This window comes from Marmota monax, unplaced genomic scaffold (assembly GCF_021218885.2).
Source record: "Marmota monax isolate L192 unplaced genomic scaffold, Marmota_monax_Labrador192_F-V1.1 WCK01_AAM20220418_F8-fsc00002, whole genome shotgun sequence".
Classification (NCBI taxonomy): Eukaryota; Metazoa; Chordata; class Mammalia; order Rodentia; family Sciuridae; genus Marmota; species Marmota monax.
Window position 1 is genome coordinate 11,808,421 of NW_026693571.1, and position 23,150 is coordinate 11,831,570.

The window sequence follows — 23,150 nt, forward strand, 5'->3', positions numbered from 1 at the left end:
GATTGCAAGGTTGTATAGTCACTAAAATAAAACTCCATGAAAAAGTTATTTTCAAAATCTCAGGTTATATCAATCTTCTTGGGGAGCCACAACTGCATTATTTCTGTAAAAAGGGAGAAATTTGAAAACAGATGTTACAATACATGACTTCTAAGTGGAAATAAATGATTATGGAAAACACAAAGTCAATGGCATGACTGGTGAAGTCTCTCATATTGTGACATGATTCTGGAAAGCTGGAAAAATTCTCTTAACACTGATCTAGGAGGTGCTCTTAAAACAGAACTAATTTTGCAACACGTAAACAGCTTACAAAGTCACAATGTTTCTTAGATGTTGGGAACTATAATGAAAAACAAAGTCAGGGTTGATATGAATTTTCCACTTACCTTGAAAATTAAGAGTTCATTAGAGTACTGCTACATTTTAGATCACATCCCAAGTTTTAAAAAATCTAATAAGGAAGCTTGTCACTACGGTCTATTTATTTTATGATTGAAAGGGAGTTTCTACTCTTAATTTTTGTGACCAATCCAAAAATTATCTTATAGTTTATATCATTAGTGATTCAGCATATCTGTCACAAGATATCAATGATGGAATTTGTTTGTTTTACTATTGACAGTTTATATGGGCTTTGAGTTTTCAAATTGCTTAAACAGAATACTGTTTACTTTTAAAGTATATTGAGTAACCACAGAAACATTTAAAGATTAGAAACTATCTTTAAAAATTTCTCACACACACTGATGTTGTTGCCAGTGAGAATTTAAGAACCAAAATGTGTTTAAAAGTGGCATTTATCATGTATTGTTCAATATGTGATTTGTAGTTTAATAAGGTGATAATACTTGTGGGTCCCTTTTTATCTTTCTCTCCTATCTAGTCCTCTATTTCTTTACATTTAGCACAAAAATGAAAGTAATTTGATATGTGGCCTGTTTTTTTCTATTCTGATCTTTAACAGAATAGAAAATAACTTCTGAATTACATGTCCCTTCTATGAGTACAGTGTCAAGTCAATTTAAATAAAATAAAATAGAACAAATGAACAGACCAGATTGTAAAGAAGAAGAATATACCGCTGTTATTAGGCTATCTTTTCAAAATTATGTAGCATAGAGGAAATGTCTAGAATTTTCTTATTTTTATTAAAAGCTGCTGCATTTCCTTTGAAAAATTAAAACCATTTCAATTATTCTGTACAAATTATAAGTAATAGAAAAACTGCTTATTGAACTTGAACACAAGGCTGTAGTTGCCACAGATATCAAGACTCCCGTTTTGTTTGTGATTACCACTAAGTGTAAAAGAAAGAGAAAATGATGAGTGCAGCTGATCTGGTGCTAAATATTCCAAGCTTCTGCATTATTCTTTTTCCTGAGGTGTACTCTGTTTCAACATCAGCTGCTTTGCACTATAGTATAGTACACCCCACTGCTAACTTTTAAGAACAATTATCTTAAAAAACTGTAAACAATTTAAGTATACACATATCAGTAGTGTTGATTGAATTTTCTATTTATGCTCATTGCATTGTAGGCATTAAGCAGCAGGTATGATAAATTCATAGCAAAATGCTGCAGTAATTGCATGAGCTTGTACCAGATTTGGAAGGCTGGGTGAATTAAATCAGGAGCCCAGTAGCACACTGTACCATCATTTCCCCCTAGATATTGCCAAAATTGTGTTTAAATATTCATTCTTTCTTTCATTCAAACAAATATTTAGTGACTTTCTATAATGAGTGTGTATATGCATATATGTGTTAAAGAGTATCTGTATATATGTGTATAATTAGTCTTATTCAATAATGTTTAGCAACGAGAAAACTAACCACCTTTGCTTTAGTGTTTTGTGCTGTAGAAAAAAATATATATCTAAAGTGAATGAACTGTGTGTCAGAAAATTTCATTCACTTTCTGTGAGACATTAGGTCAGTAACTTTATTCATTCCATACATTTTTAACAAACTTTATTATATGTCAGGAAAGTACTATTGCAGTGGGACCATAAAAATAAAAAAGATATTATATTCCTGAATAAGATGGGAAGAAAACACTGGAAGCTTAGAAAATGACATAAAGATGACACAGAGGTATGAAACTTCCTGGCCATCTTAATGTAAGTAGGATGCTGGTAAAATGACTAAAGAGTAGGATGCAAGGGAAGGATATCAGGACTGAGAGATAGTGATGGTGATAAAAACTGGTGAGAATATATGGAGTACTGTTTACAGGGAACATTGCATGACATGTGGAAGAATTTGGGCTTTATTCTATCTGCAATTGAAATGCTTTAAGCAAAAAAAAAAAAAGTAGACTATTTTAGAAAAATGATTCTGATAGTAGTAAGGAAGATGATTTGGACACCTCTAAAATGCTGTGTTCCAAGCAACGGAAAAAGAGCTGCACGTGGATAAGTTCAAGAATATGGTAAAACAGTTTCTGTTGAATTTAACTCTGGATCAAAATAAATCCCATGAAAAAAAAATCCTGAGAGATTTGTAATGTTTTAGATGGATTTCACACATTCTCTCTTTCTAGTAACATTTTATCCTTACTTAGTTTTTTAGGCTGCAAATGATACTACTTATGAACAATCCTTAAGCGTGGATTTCTCAAATGCAAGAAACCAGAGAATACTCATTTGAATATAGGCATAAGGAAGGGTTCATTTCTTCACCCACACAGATTTTTGTTGCCCCTGCCAGGCAAGGGTCTGCTCCTTTGCCATCTCAGAAGAAGCCATATTTTTGGCCTGAAGCTTATACAATGTGGGGAGGCCGCCCTATTTTCAAAAGAGGATATTAATTATAGTACTGAATTGAGCTATTAAAGACTGTTTAGAGGAGCTGGGGTTGTGACTCAGCGGTAGAGCGCTCACCTAGCATATGCGAGGCTCTGGATTCCATCCTCAGCACTACATAAAAATAAATAAAATAAAGGTATTGTGCCCAACTACAAATAAAGAATAAATTTTTTTAAGAGAGAGAGAGAATTTTTTAATATTTACTTTTTAGTTTTCAGCGGACACAACATCTTTGTTTGTATGTGGTGCTGAGGATCGAATCAGGCCGCAAGCATGCCAGACAAGCGCGCTAACACTTGAGCCACATCCCCAGCCCAGAATAAATATTTTTTAAAAGGAAGATCATTTAGAATGAACAAAGAGATCACAACAAATTACAAAATGGAGAAATACCATAACTTTGTTAATTAAAATCTAACACATCTCTCAAGATATTTTTCTTAATGTTTTGGCTTCATACTTACCTTGCAATGTGACAATAATGTCCATTAGTTCTTTTTTTTTTTTTTATTGGTTGTTCAAAACATTATAAAGCTATTGACATATCATATTTCATACAGTAGATTCAAGTTGGTTATGAACTCCCAATTTTACCCCAAATACAGATTGCAGAATCACATCGGTTATACATCCACATTTTTACATAATTCCCTGTTAGTAACTGTTGTATTCTGCTACCTTTACTATCCTCTACTATCCCCCCTCCCTCCCCTCCCATCTTCTCTCACTACCCCATCCACTGTAATTCATTTCTCTCCTTGTTTATTTTCCCATTCCCCTCACAACCTCTTATATGTAATTTTGTATAACAATGAGGGTCTCCCTCCATTACCATGCAATTTCCCTTTCTCTCCCTTTCCATCCCACCTCATGTATCTGTTTAATGTTAATCTTTTCTTCCTGCTCTTCCTCCCTGCTCTGTTCTTAGTTGCTCTCATTATATCAAAGAAGACATTTGGTATTTGTTTTTTAGGGATTGGCTAGCTTCACTAAGCATAAGATACCATCTCACTCCAGTAAGATTGGCAGCCATTATGAAGTCAAACAACAACAAGTGCTGGAGAGGATGTGGGGAAAAGGGTACTCTTGTACATTGCTGATGGGACTGCAAACTGGTGCGGCCAATCTGGAAAGCAGTATGGAGATTCCTGGGAAAGCTGGGAATGGAACCACCATTTGACCCAGCTATTGCCCTTCTTGGACTATTCCCTGAAGACCTTAAAAGAGCGTACTACAGGGATACTGCTACATCGATGTTCATAGCAGCACAATTCACAATTGCTAGACTGTGGAACCAACCCAGATGCCCTTCAATAGATGAATGGATAAAAAAAAATGTGGCATTTATACACCATGGAGTACTACGCAGCACTAAAAAATGACAAAATCATAGAATTTGCAGGGAAATGGATGGCACTAGAGCAGATCCATTAGTTCTTATAGAGAAAATAGTAATCAGTCTTTCCACTGGCAGGGTTGATTGAATTTTTACTTTTGATAGTAGCAATGCATAAAGAATGATTTTTTACACAGTTGTATTTATTGTGGTGCTTCAGGTTTGCTTCCTATAAACACACAAATGTATTTTGTTAAATTCCTATCAAAAAAAGGAGAAAGTGTTATTAGTGTATTTTAACTATATTTGTGGCATTATTAAATATATTTCTGAAAGGAAAATACTTCTCCTTTGACCAAGGTACTCAAAAAAGTCAAATTCTTGATTTACTGTTTTGTATGTTTAGTATGTGGAAGAATTTTTCGTAGTCTGATTTTGGGCTGTGTACATTTCAACCATGTTTGTCCTATGCTACCCATTAGTTTCCAGTGTTGGAACACATTCATTTTGCATTGTATCCCCTGTACCTGCATAGAGGGTAGTAAAATTACTACCAGAAACCATTTCTAGAGTTGGCAATAACTTAACTAAAATGTTAAAGATAAATAAAGGCAGATACTAGATAAAGTAGTGAGAATAAGAGAAATAGTCCAGTGAGATCTGAACTCACTTTTGGATTATACAGAAGTAATTGAGTGTTTAAAGGCAGAATGAACTGAATAAGCAGTAGCTTAATGGAGTTAGATAAAAACGAAATTACAAAACAGGGCGCATGTAGGTTGATTCATGTGAAATCCATAGGGTTTGCTAATTCATGCTTATTAGGCTCCTACCTTCCCATTGGATACAGGAAGACAGGGCCTCTTTCTTCAGGTGCCAATTGGAACTAACAGTAAATTCTTTTGGCATCCTTGTGTTCTCACAGGCAAGCACTTTAAGAAAGGCTAGTGTTGTCCTAGGGATGTGGTCTTAAGCTATTGTAAACTGTTAATTTTTTGTCAAGGCTGTATAGGCCAAATTTAAAATTAAGTTGCTAAGGAGCTAGGCTTCAGTTTGGTGACAAAGAAAATCATTGTCAGTACTCGTAAGTTATTTCAAACGTAGATATCTGCCATTACACCAAACTGAATGTATCTCTATCTTACTCTTGAGTTGTATCTTACATTGTCCACAGCAACTGTGACATTTCCCAACACAAAAGGAAATACAAAAATGGAAGGAAAGTTGGTATAGAAAAAGACAGTCTTTATTTACTTCAGTAAAACATTATCAAGTATGGATAGATTGTCCTTCACATGATGGAATTAGAGAGTCTTCAAACTGAGAGTCAAGAAGGATAAGAGAGGAGTTAAGTGACTGTATATAGGTATAACCCCAACTACTGCCCCACTCCCTAACAACATAGTCAATTCCCAGAAGGATGTCAATAGGTAATTGAGAATATGAAAGAATTTCCTAGAGAAACTGTATTTCCCCTGAAAGAGAAATAGCTTACTTAAGGGTTCTCTAACAAAATAACTACTCCCCACTTTCCCCTTTAATGAACGCTCAGTTACCAAACCCAGCTCATATGTACAAAACATCCAATCTGAAAAAAGGAATATCCTCAAAAAGGTAAATATAAAAAGATATTACAAGTATGAACGATCAGGAAGTTTTTTAAGAAACAGAACATTTTTTTTTATTTCATTTCAAAATACTCAATTCTAGATACTATGCATAGCCAAACCATCATTCAAAGGCAGGATAAAGATATAAAAGACATGCAAAGTTTACAAATAAGTTTCCTCCTATGCACTCTTTCTTGTATACTACTAGAAAATATGATCCATCAAAATGATGAAATAAATCAAGAAAGAAAATATTTTTTTTAATTTTTAATCCTCCTCACAGAAATACGGATCATATGTAGAGGAGAGCTGAACAGAACTGGATAATAGTAAAAAGAAGTGCCACTAAAACAACTAATCAATAGATCTAGGAAGCAACTCAGCAGCCGTTAAAGTATAAAAAGGTTTCAATTGAAATGTGTGTTTTTTTTTTAACCTACCTTTGCCCAAAGGTAAACCTGAGATGTTTTTATCATGCTGAACATAATTCAGTGTTTCTGAGAGACACAGTAGTTATGAAGAAGGATCAAGAAACCAATTTAGATAAGTTATTTCACTTAGAATCTCAAAGTATCTTTGGTTCAAACCTGAGGAACTGTAATTAGGGTACATGCTTTATTCACTATGTGCTATACAAATAATTATGATGTAGGAGAGAAAATAGTAGTATCAGAAGAGAGGTAAGAATAATTGCAACTGCAATATACAGTTCACAAAATATTTTTGCTATATTTAGATTATGACAAAGTACTTTGGAAGGATTTGGGAATGGAGAGGTAACTTGGGCCAGGTGAATGGAGAATATGGTATATGCCAGTACTGACCATCAGTGTGGAATTAAAACTTCCCCAGTAAATTTTCAAGATTTACTGTAAACTGTTTATGGTGTTAGTAGGATATTTTGGAATGAGATACAAATTGGCATTTTCCATTGGGAAATGGAAAATGATCTGGACCATTGACTTGATTTCAACATTTTGCTCGGTAGACAGATGGGTCAAACTGATTTGAATACTGCAGATGCAAAATCTATGAACTGAAATTCTTTTAGGATTAAGCAGAGCAAAAAGACAAATTTAGATGACTAAGAGCTTTTTCTCTTCAGCTAATAAATTTTTATAGTAACTATTTTAATTGAGAGTTTTCTAAAATAAATTGAGTATGTCTGTTTCTTCTTAAGCAGAGTAGAGAAAAATAACTTTGATTTTTATATTTTTCTTCTGGTTGGTGTTTGTATCCTTTTCCTTGTGGAATATCAGGTTAATTATGTTATAGAGCTTTTTAAAAAAAATACACTTCACTGTGTTAGCCATTGCTCATATAATACACTCAAATTTCAAATCTTGTTTTAACTGTTTTGTAGAATTTTTTGATAGAAATAGCATGTAGAATGATGAAATCTGACCTCTTTGTGTAGCCATCAGTAGAAACAGCTGTGAGATTGGCAGAAATCACTTAATAGCAGATATAGGAATGCTTAATTGAGTAACTGATCTTTTCAGACCTGCTGGTCGTATTCCAAATCTAAATGAATTGGGAAATAACAAAATATGCCTATAACCCCTCAGTATTCAGACATTCCACCCATAGTAGAACACAAAATAAGTCTGTTCCCTTATGTTTTCTTAGCTTTTTCATCTTCAATAAAAATGGTAGAAAGATTACAATACCCATCTTTAGGCATCATTGAAAGAATTAAACAAACTAAATGAAAAATACACAAAGCTTATTGCATAGTAGATGCTCAGTGTCATTTTTCCCTTCCCTTTGCTAAAGGTTCTCTACCTTATGATGGCAAATAACTAAATGCATGACTAGTGTTCTATATCAGTCTTCTTGTTGCTCTGACAAAATAGCTGAGATAAATAAAGAGTAAAGATTTATTTTGGCTCACAGCTTCATGGTCACTAAGCCCTCTTGCCCTTGGGCATGTGGCAAGGTACTTCATGGCAGCTGAGACACAAAAGAGAGTGGAAGAAAGGAACCAGGATTCTAATATACCCTCAGAGATCCTGTCCCCAGTGACCCAACTTCCTCCAACTCGGCCTCAAACAGAAGTGTGACTTACCATTGTTCTAGGCATCCCTCAATCCAGTCACAGTGACAACCAAGATTAAGCCCTACACACAGCACCCTCCATGTATACTAAGTGCCTATTTCCTTTTTCCCTTACAAGGCTTTTATTTCAAAAACAGAAATAGGAAACTTGTCCCTTTGCAATTTTAAACATAGTTATTTCCATTGCCTTTCTGAGCTGACACACTTGGAATTTTGCAGAAGAAATAAGTATATATGCCATTTGCTTGGTTTATTTAAAATTAATTTATTCTAATTAGGTATATATGACAGCAGAATGCATTTTGATTCATTGTATACAATTGGAACACAAAATTGCATTTCTCTGTATGTGATGTAGCGTCGCACGATATGTGCAGTCGTACATGCAGTCATACATGTACCTAGGGTAAGGATGTCCATCTCATTCCACCATCTTTTCTGCCCCCATGCCCCCTCTCCTCTCTTCCCTTTGCCCAATCACAGTTCCTCCACTTTTCCCATGCCTTGCCTCATTATGGATCAGCATCCATTTATCAGAGAGAACATTTTGCCTTTGGTTTCTTGGGATTGGCTTAGCATGATATTCTCTAACTCCATCCATTCACCTGCAAATGCCATAATTTTATTCTCTTTTAATGTGGAGTAATATCCCATGTGTTTATATACCACAGTTTCTTTATCCATTCATCTATTGAATGGCATCTAGGTTGATTGCACAGTTTAGCTATTGTGAATTGAGCTGCTATAAACATTGATGTGGCTGTGTTACTATAGTATGCTGATTTTAAGTTCTTTGAATATAGACCAAGGAGTGGGAAAGCTGAGTCAAATGGTGGTTCCATTCTAATTCCTAAGGAATCTCTATACTGCTTCCCAGATTGGTTATACCAACTGCAGTCCTACCAGCAGTGTATGAGTGTGCCTTTAACCCCAGTCCTTACCAATACTTATTGTTGTTTCTATTCTTGATAACAGGCATTCTGACTGTGTGAGATGAAATCTTAGCTTTTATTTGCATTTCTCTAATTACTAGAGATGTTGAACATTTTCTCATATATTTGTTGATCGATTGTATATCTTCTGCGAAGTGTCTGTTCAGCTCCTTATTCCATTTATTGATTGTATTGTTTGTGGGTATTTTGTTTTTTGGTTTTTTTTTTTTTTTTTTTTTTTTTTTTTTTTTGGTGTTAAATTTTTTGAGTTCTTTATATATCTTGGAAATTAGTGCTCTATTTGACATGCGTGTAGCAAAAATATGGTCCCAAAATGTAGGCTCTCTCTTGAAATCATTGATTGTTTCTTTTGCTGAGAAGAAGCTTTTTAGTTTGAATCCATCCCATTTATTGATTCTTGATTTTATTTCTTGTGCTTTAGGAGTCTTGTTGAAGAAGTCAGGGCCTAATCCAACGTGATGAAGATTTGGGCCTACTTTTTTCTCTATTAGGCCTGGAGTCTCTGGTCTAATTCCTAAGTCCTTGATCCACTTTGAGTTGAGTTTTGTGCATGGTGAGAGATAAGGTTTAGTTTTATTTTGCTGCATATGGCTTTCCAGTTTTCCCAGCACCATTTGTTGAAGAGACTACCTTTTCTCCATTGTATGTTTTTGGCACCTTTGTCTTGTATGAGATAACTGTATTTATGTGGGTTTGTCTCTGTGTCTTCTGTGCTGTACCATTGGTCTATAAGTCTATTTTGGTGCCAATACCATGCTGTTTTTGTTATTATAGCTTTGTAGGGTAGTTTCAGGTCTGATAATGTGATGCCTCCTGCTTCACTCTTCTTGCTAAGGATTGCTTTGGCTAATCTGGGTCTCTTATTTTTCCAAATGAATTTCATTACTGCTTTTTCTATTTCTATAAGGAAGGATGTTGGGATTTTAAGTGGAATCACATTGAATCTGTATAGCACTTTGGGTAATATGACCATTTTGACAATATTAATTTTGCCTATCAAAGAGCATGCAAAATCTTTTCATCTTCTAAGGTCTTCTTCAATTTCTTTCTTTAGTGTTCTGTAGTGCACCATGATCAAGTGGTGTTCATTCCAGAGTTTTGAGGTTGGTTCAACATATGGAAATCAATAAATAAATTCATCACACCAATACACTTAAAAGATAAGAATTATATGATTTATCAATTGATGCAGAGAAAGTATTTGACAAAATACAGCATCCTTTTATGTTCAAAACACTAGAAAAAACTAGGGATAGTAGGAATGTACCTCAACATTGTAAAAGCTATCTGTCCTAAACCCAAGGCCAACATCATTCTAAATGGAGAAAAATTGGAAGCATTCCCTCTAAAAACTGGATCAAGACAGGGATGCCCTCTTTCACCACTTCTATTGAACTTAATCCTTGAAACTCTAGCCAGAACAGTTAGACAGACAAAAGAAATTAAAGGGATATGGATAGGAAAAGAACTCAAACTTATCATTATTTGCTGAAGTAGCAGGACATAAAACCAATACCCATAAATCAAATGCATTTCTATGAATCAGTTATGAATCTTCTGAAAGAGAAATTAGGAAAACTACCCCATTCACATTAACCTCAAAAAATAAAATAAAATACTTGGGAAACATTTGCTTGTTTTAGGAATACATAGAGTGAAAAACTAACTCATGCTAAATTCCTTCATCTCAGTCAACTTCTTGCACTTCTATCTTTCTGTGAAGTATCCACTTTTCCTACACATATTTCTATACAAACACAGGAATGATTAATTCCTCAGGAATGGAGCTGTGCTGTGGTTTCAATAAAAACACAATAATTTGAAGTTGTAATATACATATTATCTCTGCATGTTTCTATGTTATATTGTCTCTATATCAAAGGGACCTAAATTTCAAATTTGAGATCAGAAAATCTTTTGAGAAAATGTTTCTTTTTTGAAATAATTTAAATCATATGCATTTCAACCTTTCTGCACTAAATTCAGGAAAGTATAAAAAAGGAAAATATCTGACTTGAAATTTTGATAAATTTTGCCTTGATTATTTTATATCTTATTTAATATATGGCAATGAAGCTTTCAGTACACTTCAGTAGAAACTGTGGTGAATCAACATCTGAGTCTTTTGTCTGCCTTATCCCAAATACCAAGCCCCTTCTTCTCTATTTTACTTTCAAAGGTAAAATCATTGTCAGAGTAAATGGATCATAAGAAGACATGTTTTATGTTACTTAAATAATATACCAAAATATACAAACATACATGTATATATGTAGGTAAATCAATAAAACACTCTCATAAAACATGCCTATATACATACATTTACATATACATACAGTACCACCAAATATGTCTACCATTCCAGGAATTGATATGTTGGTTAATATCTATATTTTTTACTAGCACCTTTTCTAATTAGTTATCTGCTTAGCTATATTCACATATATACATTTAGGAAACATGTAGTTTTTTTATATTCACAAACCTATCCAAATTCTATTTGCTCTTTAATTTTCTGTCTAGAAATTGACATTGAACGCTGTGTACGAGAATCAATCAACCTATTTTGTTGGACGCCTAAAAGTGCTACTTATAGACAGCATGCTCAACCTCCAAAACCAACTTCTGACAGCAGTGGAGTCAGAAGTTCACCATATTTTTCAGCTGAATGTGTAGAGCCTCCAAAAACAGATCTGGTATGTATTTGCAGATTGAAATTACAAACTCTAAAAGAAGATGTATGCAAAAGTAATATATCCTGGTATTATTATTGCTCTTAATATTGTTATTTATATCCTTTTTAATGGAGCTATTTTCTAATATATGATTGCATTCACACAGATATTTCAAAAAAATCTCTATTTAGACATTATAGTTAAGAAACTTATTTTACACATTATTTCATATTTTATTTTCTATGCAATCACAGTATCTGTGTATGCATCAAGTTTATGTGTAATAAGAGATACCAGAAGCAAAGGAAGAATTGTTAATAGGAATTTATTTGTTGGTTGATAAAAGAGATAACATTTTGAAAAACTGTTTTTCAGGTTTTTCTATATTGTCCTTCTTATAAAACACAATTTATAAATATGATGAATGTAGCTTTCAGTTATAATTATTCATATGTTCCAAATGTTCTATTACCACAATATATTAATTATTTCCATTAAATCAAATTTCAATTACATATATTGTTTTATGATCCTTTAATATACTTAATAGAGTAGACTTTAACGTAAAATTTTATATTCTAATAATAAACACTTTCCAATTTTTTTCAATTTATTTTTATTTTTATTGGTATACTATAATTATACATAATAGTGGGATTTATTATGGCATGTTTGTACATGTATGTACCATAATTTTATCAGTCTCATTTCCCAGTACCTTCCCATTCCCTCCCCTCCTTCCTTCACCTGATCTTCTTGTTCTAGTCTACTGAATCTCCTTTCTATTATTACTTTTACTTTAATTAGTACATAATAATTACACAGTCTGTGTCTATATAAATATACACACATACATATATATGTACATGTATATACATATGCAGGAATCACTAGTGTGTTTGTATCTTGGTAGCACAATTTGGTACATTTCATTCCTCAGCACTTCCCTATATCCTCCTGTCCTCCTTCTCTCTGGATCCCCTTCCTGTGTTTCTGGCCTTCTCTTTTCTTGAGATTGTCCCCTTTTTTTAATGCCTTCCCCTACCTCTACCCCTGAAACATCCCTATAGGAGTGAAAACATTTGACTCTTGACTTTCTGAGTCTGGCTTAAACATGATGTTTTCCAGTTTCATCTATTTATCCACAAATGACATAATTACATACTTTATAGCTGATTGACTCTCCATTGTATATGTAAACCACATTTTCTTTATTCATTCATCTCTTGACAGGCACCTAGGCTAGTTACATAATTTGGCTACTGTGAATGCTGCTGTTATAAACTTGGTATGCATGTATCTCTACAGTATGTTGATTTTGATTCTTGGGGACAATAGCTGAGCAATAAGGTGGTTCCATTCCTAGTCTGTTGAGGAACTCCTTACTGCTTTCAAAGTAGTTGTGCTGATTTGTAGTCCCACTAACATTATATACCTTTTACTCTACTTCCTTACCAGCAATTGTCATTATTTATGTTCTTGATGATTGTCGTCCTAACTGGAGGAGGAATATCTGTTTTTATGCCAATACATGCTATTTTATTACTACAACTTTGTAGTATAACTTGAGATCAAGTGTTTTGATGCCTCTAATCTCACTCTTACTACTCAGGATTGTTTGGGCTATTCTGTCTTTTTTTTCTCCCATATGAATTCTTGAACAATTTTTCTAGTTCTGTTTATGAAAAATGTCATTGAAATTTTCATGGGGATTGCATTGAAACTATAGATTGCTTTTATAATATGGCCATTTTGACAATATTATATCTGTCTATCCAAGAATATGGAAATCCTTCCATCTTCCAAGGTCATCTTCAATTTCTTTCTTCAGTGTTCTATAATTGTCATTATAGAGGCCTTTTAGAATTATTTTATGGTGGGGGTGGCTATTGTGAATGGAATTGTTTTTCTGATTTCTTTCTCAGCAGATGCATCATTGGAATATAAGAAAGCTATTGATTTTCATATATTGATCTTTTGTCATTATAATTTGCTAAATTTGTTACTTATTAGAAGTGTTTTGGGGGGAGGGGTCTTCTAAGTATAGTATCATGTCATCAGCAGACAGATATTTTCAGTTCTTCTCCTATTTGTAATCCTTAAATTTCCATCTCTTGCCTGATTACTCTGACTAGAGTTTTAAGAACTATATTGAGTAGGAGTGGTAAGAGTGGACACTCTGGTCTTCTCCAGATTTCAGAGGAAAGCTTTTAGTTTTTCCCCATTCACTGTGATTTGGGCCTGGGGTTTGTTATCTATAACCTTTATGATGTTAAGGTATCATTTCTTCCATCTCTAGTTTATTCAGTATTTTTTAAAAATATTTATTTATGTATGTATCTTTAGTTTTAGGTGGATACATTAGTTTGTTTTTATGTGGTGCTGAGGTTCGAACCCAGTGCCTCGTGCATGCTAGGTGTGCACTCTACCACTGAGCCATCACTCCAGCTATTCAGTATTTTTAACAGAAGTATTTTTAATGGAAGCCAGATTTTGTTAAAGGATTTTCTGCATGTATTGAGATGATCATGTGATCTTTGCCCTTAATTCTAAATTATGTCATATATCTTATTTATCAATTTGTATATGTTCAACCAACCTTGTATTCCTGGGATGAATCCAGCTTGGTCATGATGTATAATCTTCATAATGTATTTTTGAATAGCTACTATTTTATTAAGGATTTTTTGCATCTATGTTCATCAGAGATCTTGGTCTATAGTTTACTTTCCTTGATGTATATTTATCTGGTTTTGCTATCAGGGTGATACTGGCTTTGTAGAACAAATTTGGGAGTGTTCTTGAATTTCTATTCATGAAATAATTTGAAGAGGCTATCTGATTGTAGGCTTTTCGTTGTTAGAAAGTTTATTATTACTGCTTCAGTCTCATTACTTGATATTGGTTGTTTAGGTTTTCTGTATTCTCTTGGTTCACTTTGGGTGGGTAATATGTTTCTAGAAATTTGTGAATATCTTAGATTTCCCAATTTATTGGAATATATATTTTTAAAATAGTCCCTAGTGATTTTCAGAAATACCTGTATTGATATCTCCTTTTTCATCTCTATTTTTGTTGATTTGTGTCTTCTTTCTCTTTTTGTTACTCTGGCTAAGGGTTTATCAATCTTTGTTGATTTCAAAAAAAAACAACTCTGTTTCATTGCTCCTTCTTTTTTTAATTCTCTAATTTCTGATTTTAGTATCCCTGTATCATACTGGTTTTGGAATTAGTATATCCCTGCTTTCATGGGCCTTAAGGTGTATCATTAGATTCTTTATGTGGGATCTCTCTCTCTCTCACCGCCCCCACCCTTTTAGTGTACTTAGGCACTTATTACTATGAATTTCCTTCTTAGAAATGCCTTCATAGTGTCCCAGATATTCAGATATTTTTGGTACATTGTACCACTATTCTTTTTTTAAATTAATTTATTTATTTGTTCTAATTTGTTACACATGACAGCAAAATGCATTTTCAGTTCATAGACACAAATGGAGCACAATTTTTCATTTCTCTGGTTGTACACAAAGTAGAGTCACACCATTCGTGTCTTCCATACATGTACCTAGGGTAATGATTTCCTTCTCATTCTATCATCTTTCCTCTCCCCATGCCACCTCCCTTCCCTTCCTTCCCTTTTGCCATGTCCAAAGTTCCTCCATTCCTCCCAAGCTCCCCCCACCCCCATTATGGATCAGCCTTGACTTATCAGAGAAAACATTCAGCCTTTGGTTTTATGGGATTGGCTTACTTCACATAGCATGATATTTTCCATTTCCATCCATTTACCTGCAAATGCCATAATTTTATTCTCTTTTAATATTGAGTAATGTTCTATTGTATATGTATATACTACAGTTTCTTATACATTCATCTATTGAAGGACATCTAGGTTGGTTCCATAGTTTAGCTATTGTGAATTAAGCTGCAGTAAACATTGATGTGGCTGCATCACTGTAGTATGGTGATTTTAAATCCTTTGGGTATAAACTGAGGAGCGGGATAGCTCTGTCAAATGATATTCCATTCCAAGTTTTTAAGGAATCTCCGTACTGCTTTCCATATTGGTTGCACCAATTTGTAGTCCCACCTGCAATTTATGAGTGTGCCTTTTCCCCCACATCTCACCATCACTTAATGTTGCTTGTATTCTTGATAACTGCCATTCTGACTGGAGTGAGATGAAATTTTAGAGTAGTTTTGATTTGTATTCTCTATTGCTAGAGATGTTGAACATTTTTTTAAGTGTTTGTTGATTGATCATATATCTTCTTCTGAGAAGTGTCTGTTCGGTTCCTTAGCCTGTTTATTGATTGAGTTATTTCTTTTTTTTTTTTTTTTTTTTAGTGTTTTTTGAGTTCTTTATATATCCTGGAGATTATTACTCTATTCGTTGTGCATGTGGTAAAAATTTGCCCCCATTCTGTAGGCTTTGTATTCACCTCATTGATTATTTGTTTTGCTGAGAAGAAGTTTTCCACCTTGAAACCATCTCATTTATTGATTCTTGTTAAAAAAAAAAAAAAAGGGGGGGGGGGGCTAATTCAACATGATAAAGATTTGAGCCTATTTTTTCCTCTATTAGGCCCAGAGTCTCTGGTCTATTTCCTAAGTCCTTGATCCACTTTGAGTTGAGTTTTGTGTATGGTGAGATATAGGGTTTAGTGTTTAGTTATCTTTTGCTACCTATGGCTTTCCAGTTTTCTTAGCACCATTTGTTAAAGAGGCTGTCTTTTCTCCATCGTATGTTTTTGGCACCTTTGTCTAGTATGAGATAACTGTATTTATGTGGGTTTGTCTCTGTGTCTTCTATACTGTATCACTGGTCTACAAGTCTATTTTGGTACCAATACTATGCCATTTTTGTTTACTTTTGCTCTGTAGTATAGTTTAAGCTCTAGTATTGTGTATCACTATTCTTGATTGATTTAGGAATTTTTTTTATTTCTCATTTCTCCTATAATCCACTTCTTTCAAAAGAGTATTATTATTCAATTTCCACATGTTTATATAGTTTCTATGATTTTTCTTGTTATCAATTTCTAATTTTATTCCATATGATTTGATAAGATGCAAAGGATTTTATCAGTTTTTTTGAATTTGCTAAGACTTACTTAGTGACCTAAAACATGGTCTGTTTGGGAAATGGTTCTATGAGCTTCTGAGAAGAAAATGAATTTGACTGTTGTTGGATGAAATATTCTATAGATGTCTATTAAATTTATTTGATTTATAGTAATATTTAGGTCAGAAGCATCTTTATTGGTTTTATGTCTGTATGACACCTGTCTATTGGTGAGAGGTGGGTGTTGCAAACAGTGTTAATCCGAGACGTAACCTGAAGAACTGTGTGTTTTATGTACTTACATACACCCAACATTTTGGGCATATATATGTAATGTAATTACAGCTTCTTGTGGTACTATTCCCTTTACTACTATGTAGTAACCTTCGTTATCTCTTCTGATTAATTTTTGCTTGAAATCTTGTTGTTGTTCAGCATGAGAATAGCTACTCCTGCTTATTTTTAGACTCCATTTGAATGAAATATCTTTTTCAATTTTGTTATTTTCAGTCTATTGGATGTCTTTACCTTAAGGTGAGTTGTAAAAAGCATGTAATTGAGTCTTGTTTGTTGTTGTTGTTGTTTAATTCACTTTGCCAATCTTTGTCTTTTAATTGGAGATTTGAGACTCTTTACATTTAGAGTTATTATTTCCTATCTTTTTGGTTTGTTTCATTATTTAATTTGGTTTTAATTTTCATTTATTTAACTCCTCTTCTAGTGAGCTTCATCTATTTGGGAGCTCTGGGATTTGTTTTTGAATTTTTCTCTGTGTGATATTCCTTGAGGTATTTTCTATAGTGCTAACTTAGTAGTCATATATTCTTTTAATTTATCCTTTTCTTGGAAAGCTATTATTTCTTCTTTAATTCAGAAAGATAGCTTTTGGTTGATAATTGTTTTCGTTCAGAGCTTCAGTTATCTCATTTCAAGCTTTCTTGAATTTCAGAGTATGATCTGAGAACTCACAAGTTGTCTTATTAGTTTACCTCTAAATGTTACCTGATGCTGTTCATCTTGTAGTTTTTATTGTTTGATTATTCTTATTCTCTGTTAGTCATTTTGATTATCATGTGTCTTAGAGAGGTTTTTTTGGTTTTGTTTCATTTCGTTTTTATTTAGTCAATTTCAGGGTCTGTATGCAACTTGTATGTGGATATCCATCTCATTCCTCAAACTTAAAAAAATTTTCTGCTATTCTTATTATAAAAGGTTCTAAATGCCATTGTCCTATATATGTATGCCCTCTTTAATCCCAGTGACTTAAGTTTGGTCTCTCAGTGTTGTCTCAGAGTTCTTGTGTATTCTGATCATTGTCCTTTTTTTTTCCTCCTCCTTCATTTCTTACCAAGTGTTCAAGTTCATATATCCTGTCTTTGAGTCCTGAAGTTCAGTTTTCTATACAATCTAATCTGTTAATGATCCTTTCATCGGAATTTTTATTGAATTTATTGTGTCTTTTATTTATCAACCTTTTGCAGTCTTTCCTGGAAGTTTTATCCCCTTCAATATCTGTGACTTCTTTGGGGGAAGATTATAAATTTGGGAGAGAGACTTGTTTGCCTGTTGCTTCATGTTTTCAGAACTCTTATACTTGTACATCTGTTGAGATGGATTACACTTTTTTTTTATGAGGTGGTCCTTTTGTGTAGTTATCTCTTTTTTAAAAGTGCTATGTTGTTGGTATATTAATTACAGGAAAAACTGAGGTAGGAAGGTAAAAAATTGTTTAAAATATTCAAAACATATACAAAGGAAAAGCAGAGAGGTAGCCAGTGACAGTTATAAATAAAGAGGAGATAACATTAAAAAAAGAGATTAAGAGAATTTAGCTATTAGAAGGAGAAGAAAGGAGAAAGCATAAAAAGGGAAATGAAAACAAACAAAACTCAAACAAAATCAAACAACCCAACCCTCCAAAGACAAAACAAAACAACAAATGGGTTAAAATATCTATATCTATATAGTTTTAGATATATCTCCATTAGCCAGTCTGAGTGGCAGGAACACACACACACACACACACACACACACACAGAGAGGTACACTAAATAAATAAATAAGATTAAAAGAAAAATATCTAATTAAAAAATGAAGGAATTGTCTTCCCTGTAGCAAAACTGTCAGCAGGGATGGATATTCACTCCCTATGCCAGATTGCCCTCCTTTCTGTTTCTTTTTTGACTATGTTTCCCTTAGAGAGAGCAAGGGCTGGCAGCAATTAAATCCATCCTCTTTGTGTTGTTCACCAAGCTTTGTGCAAGAGTGGCCTAGAAACAAAGCTGGTTGTAATAGCTTTCAGCATCCCTTCTTACCAGTTTATGGTATGATATAATCAGAAGTACTGACCATTGGAGTTTATCCAAGCAGACTAGATCAATGCACTCTTAGGGCAGGGCTGGTGCAGAGTAAATGGGAAGTTCCAGCAGTTGGAGTTTAGCTTTAATCAGACCTTTGGAACTTTGTTGGGTGGTATATGCTCCAGAGAGGTTAGATCAACACACCCTAGGGCAAAGCAGATGCTGATCTCTGGTGGGCATCTGAATGTCAGGAGCCTCCCAAGAACTCCACTCCTATGGCAGAATAACTAACACTTTATGTTCTTGCTCACGCCACTGCCCGTGAATGTGCTCTTCCCAGGACTGGCCTTCAAGAACAATCATGCCTACCTGTTCAGCTTTTGGATCCTCATTGACTGGTCCTGTGAGCCACCAGGACCCAAAGCAAAAGCAAGTCACACTCCCCTCTATTCCCTAACCTGAATCACTCTGTACACAATCTTCTGTGTGCCCACTTCATTTGTGTCCCACCAGTCAGACTCTAGGCCATACATCAGGGACTTGCTGGGACAGAATGACAACACCTGCTATGATTTTTCAGGGTCCCACAGCAGCAAGCACTCATCCAACATGGCCACTTCAAGGTGCCTCCCTTTCTCAGCTCTCTATTAGCCAGCCTAGAAATAGAGCACTTGTCAAACACCAGTTCACTGCACAGTCTCTGGTTCAGCTAAGTTCAGACTGTTTCTCTGTTCCATAGGTTCTCACGTGCCACATTTGGTCACTGTATTTCTTTTTCTCCCTGTGTTACCTTTCCACTGGCACCAAAGGCCTGGCTCCAATATGCTCTTTCTTGTCCTCTCTTCAGAGCACCTGAATTTCTGTTTCTCTACAATTATCTTACTATCCAATATGGAATTTCAGTGAGTTGTCCTTGTCACCTACCTCACTGACAAGCAGGATTTCTGCTGCTTATATCCCAAGCCACAGAGCCTCTAATCCTCCATCTTTCCTTCCTTCCAATTTTATTTAATGTATGTTAATCAATAGATTTTATGGGTAATTTTTTTCTAATTAGGTGTTTTGCAATAATTCACACTTTTTACCTCTTTATATTCTGATTTTTCATGTTTTTTAATGTGTGAATACATCCATGTTTTCACATTTTCTATCACAAATTATATTTGTTAAATACACTTATTAATATGGCTCAGTTCTTCATTTCATACAAAGAAATTTTAGCTGTTACGATCTCTTCTTCCAGAAATCTGGATGATAAAGAGGAAAACACCTCCATGAATACACAGAAGTAAGATTACAATAAATTTCAAAAAAAAAACTTACTGAGAAATAAGAATAAGAACCTAGTAAATAAACATTTGCATTATAGTTTCCCAAAAGCAGAATAGGCCTCTCCAGGAGAAATAAGTTTTGAAACACTAGTAAGAGTCCATCAGAAGACATTATTACCATATAGTTGATTTTGGTGTGAAAACTCACTTGTCAGCTAAGGGTTATTCTAGATGACCTATATGATAGCTTGAAACTTGGAAATGCAGCAGTTTTAAATAAGAGCTTACAGTTTTCAAATTCAAAATTGTACCCCTTTATTACAGAATAACATAAGTTAGAAAGCCATTGGCCTTATTTTTTAAGGAATTATGATGGCATATGATGAGGGGGAGAAGAATAAGCATAAAAATTTAAATGAAATTGGGAGTTTGAGATTTTGAGTAAAAGTACAAGAGAATTAATAACTACTGAATAATTTGGTGTCTACCAGAAAATATACTTGATTAATGTAGATATGTCACTTAATCCTCACACAAACCATTAGAGAAAGTACGATAATTCCTATTTTCTAATAGCATGAAATTAAGCCCAGAAAAGGATTAATAGTTTATATAGCTGGTTAATAGTAATGCCAAAATTGAACCTCAGGTCTTTATAACATCATGGGTCCTCTTTTTAAATTAAAATATAATTATATATACCATAAATCTCACCCCATAGTGTGTGCAATTTACAGTGATTTTTTACTACATTCATAAGGTTGTATTACTGTCACCACTAATTCCATATTTTTTATTGCTTTAAAAGTTGCTGCATATCTATTAGCAATCATTTCCTACCTCCCTTCAACTTCTTGCAAACTCTGATCTATGTCTCTATCAATTTATCTGTACATTTCATATAAATAGAATCATACAGTATGTGGCCTTTTGTAATTGCCTTCTTTCATTTAGCATGTTTTCAAAATTCATCCATGTTGGGACAGAGGTGTAGCTCAGTGGTAGAGGCCTTCCTTGTTTAGCATGTTCTAGGTCCTGGGTTCAATCCCAGCACCACCAAAAAAACAGAACAAGAACCAATATTTATCTAGGTTGCATCATGTTATCAATACTTTATTCCTTATTATGTCTGAATTAATATCCATTTTATAGATATACCATATATCTCTTTTCATCAATTCATTAATTAATGCACATTTAGCTTATTTCTATTGGAGGTTCTTATGAATAAAGCTGCTAACAATATTCCACGTACAAGTATTTGAGTACTTACTTTTAGCATACTCACAAATGGATTCTCTGGATTGTGTAATTCTGTGTTTAACTTTTTGAGGAACTGCAAAATGGTTTTACAAAGAAGTTGTATTATTTTACATTGCCCTCAGCAACTTATGAAAATTCTAGTTGGTCTGCTTTCTATCTAATACTTGTTGTCAGTTTTTTTTTTTTTAATTAAAGCTCACCTACTAGATTTGAAGTGGTATCTTATTGTGATTTAAGTTAACATTTCTCCCGTGATATTCAAATCTTCTCATTTGTTTATTGATAATTTCTTCAACTTTGAAGAAATGTTTATTCAAATTCTTTATTCTTTTAAAAATTTAGTTGTCTTTTCGTTGTTGAGAGCTGTGTGAGTTTTTATATGTTCTCAATATAAGTGACTTATCAGAGATATACATGAAAATATACTCATGTATATTTTCCCATTCTGCATTATCTTTTTACTTTTTTGATAATGCATTTCAAATAAAACAGCTTTTAATTTTTCTGATATTTAATTTCTAACTTGCTTCTCTCTTATAACTTTTAAGATTTTTGTTTGCCCTTTTGAAAATTTGATTATTCAGTATCCAAATGTAGATTTTTTTTTTAGTTTATCCTACTTGGAGTTAATTGAACTTTATGGATGTGTAGATTGTTTTTCATTAAATTTTGGAACTTTTTACTATCTATATATCAATATGGGTAATATTCTCCCAGAGGTTGCTTAGGCTGTATATATTAATATATTTTTGTTCTTTTTCTTTTCTTTCATTTTCCCTACCCCCACCCTCAGAGAGGTTTTTAGGCTGACCTTGAACATAAGATCCTCTGGTTTTAGCCACCCAGGTTTCTGGTATAACAGGCAAGAACTATTGTGCCCAGGTTATTCATTCTTTTTCTTCTCTGGAATTCAGTGGAGCTGTTTTCTTACTCACTGATCTTACATCTGCCACATCATATCTTATGTTGAACCCCTAATTTCAGTCATTGTACTTTTTTAGCACTAGAATTTCTACTTTGTTCTTTGTATAAAAAGTTTTTCTTTCTTTAATATAATTCTGTATTTAATGAGACATTCTTCTTTAGACATACTTTCTCTAAGTTCTTTAAGCAGTTTTCTTTTGTTCTTTAAAACATTTGATTTAAAATCTTTGCCTAGTTAATACAGCATTCAACTTATTTGTTGAAAATTGAAATTTTTTAACAATTTTTTTCTAGTAAGGACTTAACCCTTTTAATTTTAACTTTAATTTTAATTTTAATTTTGAGACAAGATCTCACTAAGTTGCTGAGGCTGGCATCAAACTTGCAATCCTTCTGTCTCAGCCTCTGGAGTTGCTAGGATTACAGGAGTGAATCACTATACCCAGCTAAAAATTGAATATTTTAAATAAATATAATATTATACTTCTGGAAATGAGATTTTCTGCTCATTTCTAAAAATTGAGCATTTGGAGTTAATTGTTCATTTAGTGCTCAATTTTTTTGGGGGGGATGATGATTTTTATTGTTGATAACATTGGTGAATTTTCTGAATTCTGTGTAGTCTATATTCTTTGTCAAGTGTGTCCATTGCTTAGTTAGCTTAAAAATGGTCAGATAATGATTAGATACAGATTTCCTTACTTGTCTCTATATAGTAAGTGGTCCAGACTCTGCAAAGGGCTCTAAGTGTATATTAGGACACATCTTCAATACTAAGGCAGTAATTCTGTCTTAGCCTTCACATTCTGCTTGCTCATAGCCTATTGATCAATCCATGAGAACTTAAAGCTTTTCAGCTCTGCATGTGTGCCCAGTTCTAC

At 33.6% G+C, this 23,150-nt stretch overlaps 1 protein-coding gene across 6 annotated transcripts in view; it reads left to right on the forward strand.

The window, feature by feature from the left end:
* The window catches only part of Tbck (TBC1 domain containing kinase), a 236,481-nt gene that overhangs the window by 135,201 nt on the left and 78,130 nt on the right, over nucleotides 1-23,150 (forward strand). For all 6 annotated transcript variants that reach the window (XM_058583784.1, XM_046458939.2, XM_046458941.2 and 3 more), the window contains one exon: nucleotides 11,292-11,464. In XM_058583784.1, the coding sequence (XP_058439767.1) occupies nucleotides 11,292-11,464 (173 nt within the window). The remainder of the gene's footprint in view (nucleotides 1-11,291; nucleotides 11,465-23,150) is intronic.